The sequence below is a fragment of the Vigna angularis genome, chromosome 2, assembly GCF_016808095.1.
Source record: "Vigna angularis cultivar LongXiaoDou No.4 chromosome 2, ASM1680809v1, whole genome shotgun sequence".
In the NCBI taxonomy this organism is placed as follows: domain Eukaryota; kingdom Viridiplantae; phylum Streptophyta; class Magnoliopsida; order Fabales; family Fabaceae; genus Vigna; species Vigna angularis.
The window spans coordinates 32,885,464-32,899,913 of NC_068971.1; the positions used below are offsets into that span (position 1 = coordinate 32,885,464).

At 35.1% G+C, this 14,450-nt stretch overlaps 2 protein-coding genes across 2 annotated transcripts; both read right to left on the reverse strand.

Moving 5' to 3' along the window:
* Positions 1-862: 862 nt before the first annotated feature.
* LOC108319874 (UPF0496 protein At3g19330) lies at positions 863-2,373 on the reverse strand. Its single transcript, XM_017551171.2, has 2 exons — positions 2,147-2,373; positions 863-2,063 (listed from the first exon to the last, which is right to left on the reverse strand). Exons 1-2 carry the CDS (start codon positions 2,220-2,222, stop codon positions 1,024-1,026), a joined length of 1,116 nt encoding a protein of 371 aa, XP_017406660.1. The 5' UTR covers positions 2,223-2,373; the 3' UTR covers positions 863-1,023.
* A 3,717-nt stretch (positions 2,374-6,090) lies between these two features.
* On the reverse strand, positions 6,091-10,540 carry LOC108319869 (probable serine/threonine-protein kinase PBL9). The gene is made up of 8 exons (XM_017551166.2): positions 9,763-10,540; positions 9,171-9,387; positions 8,864-9,072; positions 8,200-8,326; positions 7,899-7,970; positions 7,496-7,682; positions 7,290-7,422; positions 6,091-6,719 (listed from the first exon to the last, which is right to left on the reverse strand). Exons 2-8 carry the CDS (start codon positions 9,313-9,315, stop codon positions 6,462-6,464), a joined length of 1,131 nt encoding a protein of 376 aa, XP_017406655.1. The 5' UTR covers positions 9,316-9,387; positions 9,763-10,540; the 3' UTR covers positions 6,091-6,461.
* Positions 10,541-14,450: the final 3,910 nt, after the last annotated feature.

Below are 14,450 nucleotides of genomic sequence, written 5' to 3' on the forward strand. Positions count from 1 at the left end.
GACGGATATGTACTTTAATAACTTCATTGTGCACTAAAGGTGTTCAAGTCACTTATACTGTAAGAATAAAAGAACAGATGATCCTGAACCAGCATGACATAAAACAGAAGTGTTAATAAATTATAGATCTGCTACTGATTTATAACAACATAAGGTGGTGTTATAAAAAACTCAGAATTTCAATTAAAAAACTCAAATAGTACTTAAGGTGACCTGTTCGTGATGAAATGCAACATTTAGGCTAAAATCTGAACTGAAGAATAGGCAATACCATTTTCCTCGCCTTTTTTGCAAAACTAAATCACAAAAATACTTGGATGAAAGTCAACAAGAACTTATTAAAACAAAAGGTGTGGGTAGAGTTTATAGCTTGAAAGGATTCGTCAAACAAACTACACAGTTAAAACAACACATGGTATAATCCCCAAGCAACTCTATAACTAGCATTATGAACAGACCCATAAAGAGATAACAACGCAAATCAACATCATTAGCACTTCAAAGTGCATCATGATGCATTCAATTGATTACGTGCCATATATGATGGCGTATACTAGATGACCCTAATCTGTTCCTGAAATGTCATCCCTATACAATAATCCTTCTAGGATCTTAAAATGTGATGGCAAGTAAAAGGATGGCCAGCACTGGCTGGCACCACTATCTCAAATGATTGAACCGAATGGTAAATACATTCAAACGAAGGAATTTAATTTGATGTATATAATTACAAATATCATATATAGAGTCAGTTTGACAAATTATAAACAGAGCCTACACCTTTAATTGCAGGGTCAGTAATACATTTTTGCATGAATCAAGAATCAGCAACTATCATTACATAATAAACAGAAAAACAAAATTAGTCCGAATCAACGATTTCGATTGAAACATCAAGATTTGTGGTGTCTCGATGACGCCATTACAGTCATGCCAACAAAATTCGACTGCAATTTCGCACAATACCATGACAGCAACAAAACTGTGACTAAGACTGTGATATAAAAACTCAAAAGGAACTAACTATAGATTTTGATGATTGCATATCTCTTTGAGAAGGGCATATCTGGCCTTGTTAACACTGTAAAAGCAAAAGTATATATGTTGCTCAAGATCCCCAAGCAAATGCTCCAAAACCGGTTGGTTCTTTGTAAGCTCTTTAAGCACCTGCTGAATGGGATGCCTCTCCCTTCCCCTCTCCAACGCAATCCGAACGAAAGCCTTATCAGCTTCCACCGCGGTTTGAAGCCGATCAACTAGGCTATCAATGGTGTTGATGTCATTCACCACAAGAGTTCCATTCTCCGCAGCCTCAAGCTGCTTCAACCTCGCAAGCTCCCTCCTCTTCTGCCGGGGAACACAAAACGGCGTCGCGGCTACGGCAGTGAAACCTATTGCCGCATGGACGGCGACGACGGCGACGGCGGCAATTACGGCGACGGAAATAACGGCGCACCCGGCGGTGGCGTGGCGAAACATACGGATTCGAGAGTGGCACCTGCGGAGATCGCGCTGGATGTCGCCCTTCAGGTGGGAGAAGCTGTCGCGGAGCTGGTGGAGGTGGGAGAGCACGAAGGGGTTCTCCTGGCTGTCGAATTGGAGGAAGAGGTCGTAGGCGCGGTCGCACTGGGCCTGGGAGAGCGGCGGCCCATCGGCGGGGAGGACGGAGAGGAGGCGGGAGAGTGGCGCGTATAGGTCGCGCGCGCGGAGGATGGTGAGGAGGAGGCGGAGACAGAAGTCAGAGGTGGTTTCGCTGTGGTCGAAGTAGGTGGAGACGAGACGCGTGAGTTTGCTGGTAGGTTTGGACTTGGCGAGGGCTTCACGAACGCTGTTGGAGTCAGGTTGGAGGAGCTGAGATAGGAGGTAGCGGTGGTGTGAGTCTTCGTCGTGGGGGTGGTGGACCGGCGGAGGGGCTTGGATGATGGAGCGGATCTCGTTGTAGGAGGGGGCCTGCACGGCGCGGAGGAATTCGGTCGAAACGTTTAGGCTTGCGGTGGAAGCGTCTTCATCTTCTTCATCTTCTTCTTCTCCTTCTTCTGATTCTTCTACCTCCGTGGAGTTCCCTACGAAACAAGGCGAAGATTCGGTGAGACATTTTGACAAACAGGTTGGGGTTAGAATAAAGAAGTTCTGGTTTTGGTTTTACCTTGAGAATTGGAAGGTGTGGGAATAGAAGCGTTGGTGTTGGGAGTGGAGGGTCTGACTGAAACACATTCCAGCATTTCCAATTAAATAGTTTGTTAAAAGTTTGTATTATTCTGGGAGCAACTTTCATACAATGCACGAAACTATGCCTGTGTGTGATTGCAGTATGTTAATCCGCGAAGAGAGAGAGAGGGTAGTGACAGTTTTTAGTTTGGACTGTTCAATGATGTTTCAGACAGACTTCTTTCGAATAGATTGCAGACGTGGATTGTTGTGCTCAAAGTCAACTCTACCCTTCATTTTATTTTATAGTTTTTTTTTAAATAAAGTTGATAAAATGGAAGAAGAGAAATTGTAGCCCTTTAAAGTGTCTTGGATTTGAAAATTGTCAATTTTAATTCTTTTTCTTCTAATTTTTTTATTAATAAAATAATTCAAATTTATTATATTTTAATTTTTTATTTGACCAGAGTATTTTAATTATTATAAGTTATAATTTTTTTAATATTAAATATATTTAATAATGTAAAAATTATCGGTTGGTGATGTTGTGTTATAAACTGTGGTTTATGTTATTTTTCAACAAAGTAGTCCATTCGTGGACCAAAGTTACCTTTTATTTAAGATATCTGGAAAAAAAATTTAATAATAACATTTAAAAAGGATTTAATTAAACTTCAAGTATTTCATAAATTTAGATTTTTTAATTAAGTTTTTCAAAAAATATATGTTTTATTGAATACTTTTTACGTTATTTTTCAACCATAGTACACTCATCGAACAAAAGTTATTATTTTATTGAGATACGTCCTTATCCTATATGGAAAAATAATTTTAATAATAATATTTAAAAAATATTTATTAAATTTTAAGTATTTCATAAATTTAGATATTTTTAATTAAGCTCTTAAATGTTTCCATTTTATTAAGTGCTCCAAATGTTTTTTATTTATTTATTTTTGAGTAAGTATATTGTCATTTGATTTTGTCATTAATAAAATAGTATGACTATTATTTTTATCTTTTCAATTTCAACTTACCTATAAACTCTTTTATTTGTTATACTATTTTTTTTAATTTAATAATAAACTTATTTCTATAAAAAGAATAAATGAGTTTGAAAGAGATTCGAAAGGAAATGAGTTGATCAACAAAATAGAAGATATTAAAGAAGAAATGAGTGAGTTAATTGATATCGTAAAAGACATGATCAAAGAATTCATCACCAAGTCAACAACATGTTGGATAAGTCAAAGTTGATCCACAAATTTGGAAAGAATCAAGAAGAACCTTAACAAGGCCGAAAAATGGATATTATGTAATCCTTATTGTCCATCTTTGTCCACTAACCCTATCCCCTATAGGATAGAGTTCTTTAATACATCGTGAAAATAATTATTAGTAAAGTCATACTTCATAACATTAGAAAAAAAAAATCTCATAAGTAGAATTATTGGATCCTAATGACATGTTCGACTATAATACAAAAAGAAAATCTCAACATTAACAATAAACTCTAAAAAAACTAAATAAATAACCCATGGTTTAACAAAAGAAAGATAGAAGACAAAAAAGAATGAAAGAAGGAGAAGAAGAATAAAAGCTTGAAAATGTGTTTTTTGAAAAAGAGAGTTCCTCCCTACACCTCACTCATCCCAACCTGCACCTCCCAATAAACATTTTTGCCTTTCATTTATTAAATTTTGAAAAAGTTTAATGATATTCCGACCAATCTTCTCTTTCGTTCCAAGTGGTGCACTCAGAATTATTCATTGCTGGAACCCTTTTTTGGCACTTCCCAGAATGTACCATTCTTTCATTATGAACCCACAATATGCTAGTGGCTTACAACAACCAAACTGAAAAAACAAAATGAGGAAGTCACTGTTGCGACCACCGTTGATGGCGAGGCCCACGATGAGCGCGAACGTGATGAAGAGGTACGCGTAGAGCGCCATGTTGACGTGGTAGCAACCCCACGATTCCAAAGGCAAAGACCAACACCACAAATATGTCGTCAACTAGAAGCGACACCTACAGGACCTTTTGGCAGTCGGAGCTGCCGCAAATGTGGATGTAAGTAAAGGCCACAACGGCCATGCCAGGAGCAAGAAAAAAAAACCCTAAACTGCAATTCCAACTATGGTGAACATCAACCGTAGTTCCAAGTGCGACGAGCGTCAACTGCACTTCCAAGTGCGGCTACCATGAACCGCATCTCCAACTCCGGCAACCTCTCAACTGCACTTCCAAATAAGGGCAGGTCTTCGCCACCAAATAGGTTTGTGAAAATGAAGTGTGAGACTACAATAAGTAAAATGAGGAGGAGGGGAGGAGAAGCACTCTGCGAGAAGAGAGGAGAAAGGAAGGGGGTGTAAGGTTTGGGAATATGAAATGCGGCAAAGAGTGAGAGAGGAGGAAGGAAGAAGAAAGGAGGTGTAGGGTTTGGGAAAGAGAGGCAAAGGAAGGAAGGTTTGGTGCTTTTTTTAATTGTTGAATGAGTCAAATAAAAAAAGCAGTCAAAAGATTACAAGGAGACAATTGGAAATATGAAAGGAGGTGCAGGGTAAAATAAGTGAGGTGTAGAGAGAATCACTCAACACGTATTTATAGGTGTAGAAAAGACTCGATCGCAAGATAAAAGAAACTAACATCCCACTTTATCTAAAAAAATATTCAAACAACTTACAGAAACGAGATCCAACATTAAAAAAAGAAGATACTCGTTATTTACTATAAAAAATCTATCTTTAGAATTCTCTTTGATAATTTCACACACCATAAGTGGAGAAAAACTCAAATAAAATTAATAGAGGAAAAAAATAACTTTAAGATTTTATTTTTTTTCATATAAAAAGGTTGTTTTCATAACATATACTACTTGTCAATTTTGTTTATAAACTTATTCAAAAACAATTCTTTACCTTCATTCATATCAACACCAAACATCAAATATTGGAACAATCTTAACTTACTGTTGCCTCTTAATCATCACGTTTAAATTATTATTTGCTTTAAAATGAACAACGTTATCACAATTTTATCTTTAAAGGATTGTATAAAAATTAAAAAAAAAACACTACATTTAAATCACTCTTATTTTTAAGCAATATGACCTGTTGAAAATACAACAACAAGTGAATATCTATTTAAAATTAGAAAAATTAAGTATTATTTATTTAAAAGATTAGCGTCATTTAAGTCTTATAACGTGAGTGCAATTTAAAAAAGTGAAACAATGTTGTGGTTGGTGTTTAATTACCGTCCTCCTGTTTGTAACACTTCCATTTCCATATTATAATGTGACGTAAGGAATGACAGTAGTGATGTGAAACCAAATTTTCAACAAGTTTTACAAAAAAGACTTTGTCTCCTTATTAGTACCCTATCACCATTATTTGCCTGCTATCTTCCTTCCTCGTTAAAAATCGCAATCATAAATATAACTACCACTGCAATTTTTAACCATTACTTTTTTTCTAATGATTTCATGTCCCTTTCTCGGTGATAAATGAAAACGAATATAATTATAATTACCAAGTAAAAAATAACAATACTTTCTCATTCCATATAAAAATAATAAGGCTAATAAGAAAATACAAATACTATTTTATTGGATGAATACGTTTGATTCTATGGAACAAAAAAAATCGTATCTTTCATGTGTTCTGTGACAGAAAAATCTAAGGCAGAATTTCTGTGAAACAAATCTCATCACTATCTTTTGATCTGTTACCATTTTTATAGATGTAATTTCTCTTATTGTAAAGGGTTATTTAAATCTTTGCTGTCACAAAAAAATATTTATACTTTTTCTAAATTTGTGTTTATGTTATGAATGAGTTATCTTTAACTCATACAAAATAATTTTTTTTCAAGAATGTTTTTGGAGATGCTAATGCAAAGAAACCATGAGAAAATGTGGAGACTGGAAAAAGAAGAAAGTGAAAATAAAGATGATGAATAGTTTACCACACCAACCCAATCTTGAGTGTCATATTAACAACAAATAATGGTTTACAAGAGAGAATTCATACATTTATGAAGGAAAAAATGGGGAAGAAGAAAAAGAGAGTAAAGAATACAGCTTTTCACTGACTGGCCCATGAAAAAGAAAAGAAAAAGAGAAGGATAAAGGGAGATACAGGTGCTCTTTATACACTTAGGAAGCAACTGACCCTATTTTCTGGTATGCACTGAGGGAAAGCAAAGTAAGAGAGCAAAGAAGTAATGCACAAATATAACAAATAATATATATATATATATATATATATATATATATATATAGTAAGAAACAATTTTTAAGACCTTTTCTTTCATGTTGTTGATTTGAATAACTGGCTTCCAAGAGCCACATATGGGGTTCCTTCTCCCATGATTGTTGTCAATTTCATTTCCTTCTCTATGATCCTATCAAGTTCCGTTTTCACATAGCTCATTGCAGGTCTTCTCTCACTTGAAGGGTCTAAGCATCTGATCATGAGCATGATGTAATCTTCCATTCCTTCAGCTGTAAAACTACTCTCCAATCTCCGATCATAAGACATCATGTCACGCTCTTCATTGCTTACCACCTTTATTATGCAGAACAAAAGAACACCAAAAATCAATTACATAAGCAGCTCATTGACTTCACCTGTAAGATTACGAGTCCAGGTTCTCTCTGCTGGATTCTTTGCTGTTGTCTCTCTGTTAAACCTTCAAAATACACTCATACATTGATATTGATGTTTTAAAATATATTTAATTTTTTTTAATATACCTATATCAGTATACTTTGAAGGCTTAACATAGAAATAACACCAAAAACACAACAGAGAATCCAAATTCGTAAGAATACACCAAACCACATCATGAAAACTAGCTATGACACACTTTCAACACCAAGTTGTGTCATGTCACCTTGCATGTATAATGTTAGAAAATAGAAGAATATCACACATGCAAATTCTAACTTATGGATCACAATTCTAAGTGGTATATGTATTCATGTGGTGAAAGGATTTTTACATTGTGAGGTGTGATTATAGTGTTGATTCTTACCATAACTGACTTAAAAGTCAGATGTTGCAAACATTGGTTTTTGATTAGTTTGTTTGTGTGAAAAGCCTCTATAGTGATAGTACATATAAGTTAAACTTTACCCATTCAACCAGATTCTGATTAGAGTCTGGAAATGGTGATGCTGTTGCTTCTTTCCCACTTAACAATTCCAGCAAAAATACTCCAAAGCTGTATACATCGCTCTTTTCAGAAAATCGTCTGAACTCTCTCACCCTGCAAGGCATGATGATGTGCATGAAAACCAGAAGAGCAAAAGTGATTCATGAGATATAGAGATATATATTACTCTGATGCAAGGAATATTTCATCTGTTGCCACTTGAGAAGAGGAGCCTGCAGTGTCAACTCTCCCCAGAAAGTTGCGGAGTCCAGCATCTGCCACCTTAGCAATGAAGTTTTCATCCACAAGAACATTAGCGGTTTTGAAATTCTTATGCACCAAACGGGGACTCAGAGAGTGAAGATGAGCCAAACCTGCACAAAATAGTATGAATGAGCTTTTGAAAATCAGGAACAAGTTCCTGCTCATGGCTTTCTGCATACAGAAGGTGCTGCCAAATAACTCAGTTTTAGGATGGCTTACAAAAACAAATTGTGGGATCCATTAAGATACTTGGGTATTTTATCTAAAAGAGAAGAAAACTGATACCAGGAAAGCCACAAATGCTCACTGATTTTGCAAAGGATCACCTTTAGCTGCACCTTGAGCTATTGAAAGCCTAAGCTTGAATTCTAGCTTCTGTTGCGATTGTTGACCACGGCCTGCAGAGGAAAATCAAAGTTACCATCATGAGCTTCAAGAAAGGATTCATTTAGCCAAAACAAGATGTAAGAGATTTCATGAATGGTAGAGAAATCAAGTTAAGTTTTGCAAGCATGCAGAAAAGCATAAAACACATGATAACAGAACCATCAGTGTATTTCAGTACAACTATGAATCTATTTAGAGATAAAATTATTAATTAAGCTTTGCAGATATACAGAAATTTACCATACAAGTGACTGGAGACGCTTCCATTAGGCACATATTCATATATAAGAAACTGAAGACTGTTCTCCTGACAGTAGCCTAAAAGAGTGACGAGATTCCGGTGGTGAATGGATGAGAGATAACGTACCTACAGAAAAGCAAAGTCATGTTAGATCAAACCAAGAGAATGAACCGTAAGGGAAACATTTAGTCAAGACTATATAGTGTATGCAATTGAACATTGCCTCAGAATTATGAAGTGAAAATGTCAAAGACTGTGGTACAGTTTATGCTCACAAAAGTCTGACTAGTAAATTTTCAACGTAAAGTCTGTCACACTAAAGGAATTGAGAGAGAAATACAGATTATTCTCACATGTAAATATTTTTATCAGACACGGTTGTCACACATTAGAGTGTGAACTAATGGGAAAAGAAAGATTCATATTTCTGAATCAAATGATATGTGAAGCTAAGTGGAGTTTACTATATAACTGTACTCCAAATTCTGAAGCAGAAACAGAAAAGGGTGAGAAGTAGGACTAGTAAGACATGAAGAGAAAGACGGCATCCTTTCCAAATTATAAGAAGCAGATCAAGGAAAGCAATTTTGTTGACTAATCAAATTCCAAACTCATGGAATCTCATGCAATCGAATTTTAGAGCTTGAAACTGATGAGTATTACCTCATCCACAAATTCCTGACTGGCGAGTCCACGACGTTTTTTGATGGCTACAAGCATCCCATCTTGAAGTAAACCCTTGTAAACCTCCCCAAATTTCCCTTCTCCAATCAAATTTTTGTCACTGAAACTTTTTGTTGCCAGAGATAGTTCTTCCATCTCAAAACGTCTAGTGTCTCGTATAGGCAACTCGATTGCACCATGTCTTCCAACTGCATGAAATGGAATTCATTTGCATCAGTTTAGGAAAATTATTCATCAGAGTATATATGTGTATATGTATATCTAACAAATGCATGTAAGATTTTACCTTGTGAAGGATCAGAGGAACCTGTCTCTGAAGTCCTAGAAACATTCCTCTGGCGAGACAAACAAAACCATATAAGTATAGCAATCCCTACCAATGCCACGGCTCCTGCAGCTCCTCCAAATATTGCTGCAAGAGTACTTGACATCTGGTGTGGGAATCCCTTCACTTATGCTGTTCAAATTTATATGAACTATTATTATACATTAAACCTGGAGTCCTGAGAATAGAAAAAGATCAGAATAATGTACTTCAAAATATAGGAGATAGATGCAGTTGAGAATCCAAAAACTAAAGAACCGTAAGTGACCAAGAGTTCTAACTCAATGAAAAAGGCATGCAGTGAAGAATGCAAGCAGAAGAACTGAATAAAATTGAATATGATGATAATGCAAGACCTAAAATTGATAAATGATGGTAAGCTAACATCACCGGCAAAAATTGGAAGAATTTGATGAAACCCAGTAAAATGCATGTATGTTCTAATAAATGTCATGCAGGCTGATAAAATTGGATCTTGCCTAAAAAGACAAATGAACAAGTAAATAAAAGCAGAGTAGAATGGAAGGAAGAACATAGAGAATAAAGTGGTTACTTTTTGTGAAATCTCCAGGCCTATATCACGAGATAAATAATGAAGCAGGATCTCAGAAAGCCTGAGCTTCATTTACCAATGACACTTTGAAGGAGCTTCCAATGCCACTCACGGAAATCAAGATTGACCCACAAACCCCCTTCACCTTCCCTTATATGAACCAATTGTCCACCCTGAACACAAATCTGACAATAAAACCAAGATTTTCAAGGCTTCCACACAAGATGCAAATTTGGAAAGTGGGGTTTTGGTTGCATCAAAATCAGAAAACCCCTTCAGATCAGGAGCAACACTTGAAGTCTCAGTTGGCTCCAAAGACAAGGTCAAGGACTGGTATGAATATGCTTCCTGAAAGGTAGTGCCACTCTGTAAGCAATGAAAACCCAGAAGTAAAACCTCTCTATCTCGGTGTACTTTTATTAATTTTATTATGATAAAATAAAAAATACTCTTTCTTTCTCTCTCTCAGAAGTGTATCATCGTTGGATAGTGGATACAGACAATGCCGACAGAAAGTGACCTTGCGCCGACAGACACAACACACTATCAGGTTTATTACCACCTCCACCAAACACCCCAATTCAAAATCATCACCATAAAATACACATAGTATATATATGTATGTACATGTAAACAAACCCACAAAAACAAGGGACACTTTATATTCTTTTGATTGATGGTTCCACCCCAGCTGAAGGGAAATTCAATTCAAGCTGACTAATATTGAAGCACAAGTCTTAGGAGGAGAATGCAGTTAGAGAGAGAAACAGAGATAGAGAGAGAGGGTATGACAGATAAAGACAGAGAGAGAAGGGCAAAAAAATAATCTTTTTTTTTTAATTTTTTTTTTGTGGGCTGTAAAGTGGCATAATTGTTGTCTGGTACCGCAAGTTGAATGGGATTTATTTTTCTGTGTCGTGCACAGGGCATCTAAGCTGTAACAGATTCACACTGCTGCAACAGCACAAACAGATAGAAAGGGAGAGCCAGGAGACACAGTACATTGCAAGAGTAAAATCACTGAGATCATGTATCTCCTTTTTATTTTCACACATGACATGCACAGCCACAAAATCTGTCATTTTTCACATCAAATTGTTTCAATTTAACCACCATTCTCCATTAAGTAATGCTAGTTTTATCTGGCTTCAACATCACAGTATTAGGTAAAGAAACACATGTGATCTAGCTAACAGTCTCTACTAAGTATTATCAAACACATTTTTACCACATGATTTTATGGTTTGTAATGATTTTACACATTGTATATGTGGTAAAAAGACACTTGTGAATTTGTACAAAAATAACATACCAAAAGGGTGAGAGAGGGAGATTCAAAGTTGTGGCTTGTTCTTTGTGGGGTTGTTGTGCCCCACCAGCCAGCTATGTTGACGTTGCTCCTACTGAGAATTTTAAATATTTGTGTGTAATAATAATAATGATGATGATGATAATAATGTAAGGATCATGTTAGTCCGTAAGTGAATGAAATTTAGGACAAAAAGCAAGGAATATGTAACGGCAAACTCTACGGTTCTGTTCCTTTTTAGCTTTTGTTTATTCCCGTTTCTAACAGCAACACTTCGGATTCTATCAATTATTCTTTAATGTGCCATTTGTTCTCTGTCATTGCATTTGAAACAAATATTATAATACCACGGAGTGATGATGATTACCGTGATGATTACAACAAGTCAAGAACCTCTAAGAAATGTAGTACCAGTCAATAACAGTTCTTAAAACTGGTATTACCCACTCTCAAATTAAGTCTGATATATTACTAAAAGGTAGATATGGTTCTTTCAACTGTCATTCAAATATTGTTCTTCAAAAGTCACGTTATGCTCAATTTGATTCCCATTAATGAAATTGATCTTGACATCATGAGCTGAAATGACTCACATTTAAATTCAAGAGACTAATTTTCTTATCTCAACTTCTAGAATTAGACTGATCTGACAATTGTCATTCAGAATGACAGATCATTGAAATGTTAACTTTACTTTGTTTGGTGAGCAAAAGAAAGATAATCCTGAGGAAGAGTATTTGAACCAATGTGAAAGAAAGAAATGACATGATTAATTTTGATTTGAAAGATTCTTAAACTTGATGAAAGAAAGACAGTAGGGAGGCAATGATATGATGAATAACAGATAGAAGGATAAGAAAAATAGTTATTAGTAAAGCACCATTTAATTAATTACACAATGTCAACGTACAAAATTATTGAGGCACAATGATTTAGTACTACCCTTTCTGCTCATGAACTGATCAAAGTCCATTTTGCAACACAAAACTAATTAGTTTAGGTTTGGTTTGGTCTCTTTAAAACTGGCATGACTGGCCTATGGTGTCAGTATATTAATTTAACTGGTTTTGCCTTATACTGATTCACTGCCCTTTTGCCATTCTGTGTCTCACCTCTCACCTAACAGCAAATAAACTCAATTCACATTATTTCTTCCAAACTTTTCAGACAGTATAATCGATGCAACCCCACAAAGATCACATCTTTAGATCGGTGACGTAGAATACCAGATTACCCAATCCCCTGTACCCAACTGGGTACCCTTTTTACTAACCTGTCACTGTTTTCCGTTCCTCCTTTTCTTTCACATTTTTGGTACTGTTTCAGCCATTACAGACATATATATTATGGAGCTGTGTGAGTGAAACATTGATGAGAAGTTGGTGCAGCCCATTTTATTATTGGTTTATTCACTATTAACCAATGACATTTATTGGTGTATTTATATGAATTTGAAACTGTGAGCATTACTTTATGTACCAATTTATGAGTCATCAGAATCTTAGATGAGACCTCACTACTCCAAGCAAGCAACATTATTCCCTTTCATTACGCTGGATGATTGATTGCTATAACCCTTTCTTTCTTCTATTTTATTTGCGTAAATGTATTTCTTTATGTTTTTTTGTGTTGGCTTGGTTGTTGAAACATAGAAGTCATTGAACATAGCTGGATGCCAAAACCTGTGTCACATGAATTGAAATTCCATGTAGCTGGAGAATCAGAGGAGCAATCCTAACTGGGACCTCAACTCAAAAACCTTTTCTTGTGGAAAATGCGGCTGTCCTACTAGATTATAGTACTTCATCACATCTCTGCCACCAAAAAGTACAACTATAATTTCCTGCAAATTATTCTTGCAGACCCCTTTTCCTCTCTTTCGGCCTATAGATACAACATTGGGTTTTACATTAGGGACATTTCTTTCTGCACCTCCACAATTTCAACCACAATTTCATGATAAGGACAAATTGGTTATTTCAGCAGTCCACGGGGTGCTTCTACCATTTAGTCTCCTCTAAATTTCTATTTGAACTTCCCTGTGCTTCATTTAAACCATGTACTTTGCATGCATCCCCACTTTGTCCTCTCAGTCCTTCTCTTTTGTAAAGGTACAAAAAATTAAGTCTGGATGGTTTATGTTGTCTCCATCATTTCAAAAATATCTTATAGAAAAAAATTACGGAAGGGTGAGTGACTCAAATTACTACGGAATGAACTTGACCTAGAGTATGTTTTGTAGCTTGATATAACTCAAGATAAAAGACAACATATATTTTGAAGCTAGATTGCTCACTATTCTAGATAAATTTATAGGTCAAACAATATCCAGGAACAAACATCAGCATTGTCAAAGACTTGAGATATAATAGTTCTACCTGATAAAGGGAAGAGAGGTAAATGAAACTTATCTTATAATTTCCTTTGGTAAGATACTCTTTTAGATGATTTCTTTTTCATAATGTAAGAATTAAACTTAAAGGCTAAAGTCATCATGAAGTATAAAACTGCTACGTTCTTATGTATAAAAAGTTGCATCGTACTTATTAGTGGTTTAACCAACGGATGTTCATCCTTTTTCAAATTGTTGAAATGAAATATTATGATATTATATATATTGCTTGTTGAATGTTCTAATTGGTAATTGTTTTTGAAAATATTAAATTCATAGTCATTATGTTGTTTGTGTGATATTATGGGATATGTTGTTTTTGTAATTTTGTACATAATTCTCCAAAGATAAGAATTCATCATCAAATCTCAATTGAGATTAATGGGTATGATTTGAAATAATTAGGAGCATTTATGTATATGAATTGAACAAGAGTATTGGGATGAATTACATTATTCCCATTTAATTGATATATGTTATACTGGATTATTAAGATCACCTAATTGGGAAGGTATGTTGAACCAATATTTGGTTCATAATATTAAGCACAAAAACCTATTAATAAAAGGAGATATTCTTAATTTGCTAATGGTCTAAATCATATACATTACGTCATATGTGATCAAAAGTTGAACAATAATTCTTACACCATTATTACATATTTGAGGTATTTGATTATTTGTCGATGAATATGCCGTAATTTATAAAGGTGAGAGCTCTAATGTATACAAAAAGTGCTTAAAATAAATAAAATAATAAAGTATTACTTTTTTTTTTGACATTATAAATAAAAGTGAGTTTAATCATTCGCATGATTCAATTTGGGGTTGGAACCTTGGTCTCTTTATTTTTTTCACGTATTAACTAGGTTTTATTTTGTGAAAATTAGGATTCGTTCGCCGTTGATATTGAGAGAGTCGCGAGGTATCCATCATGTGGTCATTGGAGGTGAAATTGAACGAAGGTTAGTAAATTTTTGGTTTTTGT

Coding starts and splice junctions, on each gene's coding strand:
- LOC108319874 (XM_017551171.2), bottom strand. CDS start 2,222: ATGCTGGAATGTGTTTCAGTCAGACCCTCCACTCCCAACACCAACGCT. Junction 2,064..2,146: donor CACACCTTCCAATTCTCAAG/GTAAAACCAAAA, acceptor CTTGTTTCGTAG/GGAACTCCACGGAGGTAGAA.
- LOC108319869 (XM_017551166.2), bottom strand. CDS start 9,315: ATGTCAAGTACTCTTGCAGCAATATTTGGAGGAGCTGCAGGAGCCGTG. Junction 7,423..7,495: donor GAAATATTCCTTGCATCAGA/GTAATATATATC, acceptor CATGCCTTGCAG/GGTGAGAGAGTTCAGACGAT. Junction 6,720..7,289: donor ATCAGAATCTGGTTGAATGG/GTAAAGTTTAAC, acceptor TGCATAATAAAG/GTGGTAAGCAATGAAGAGCG.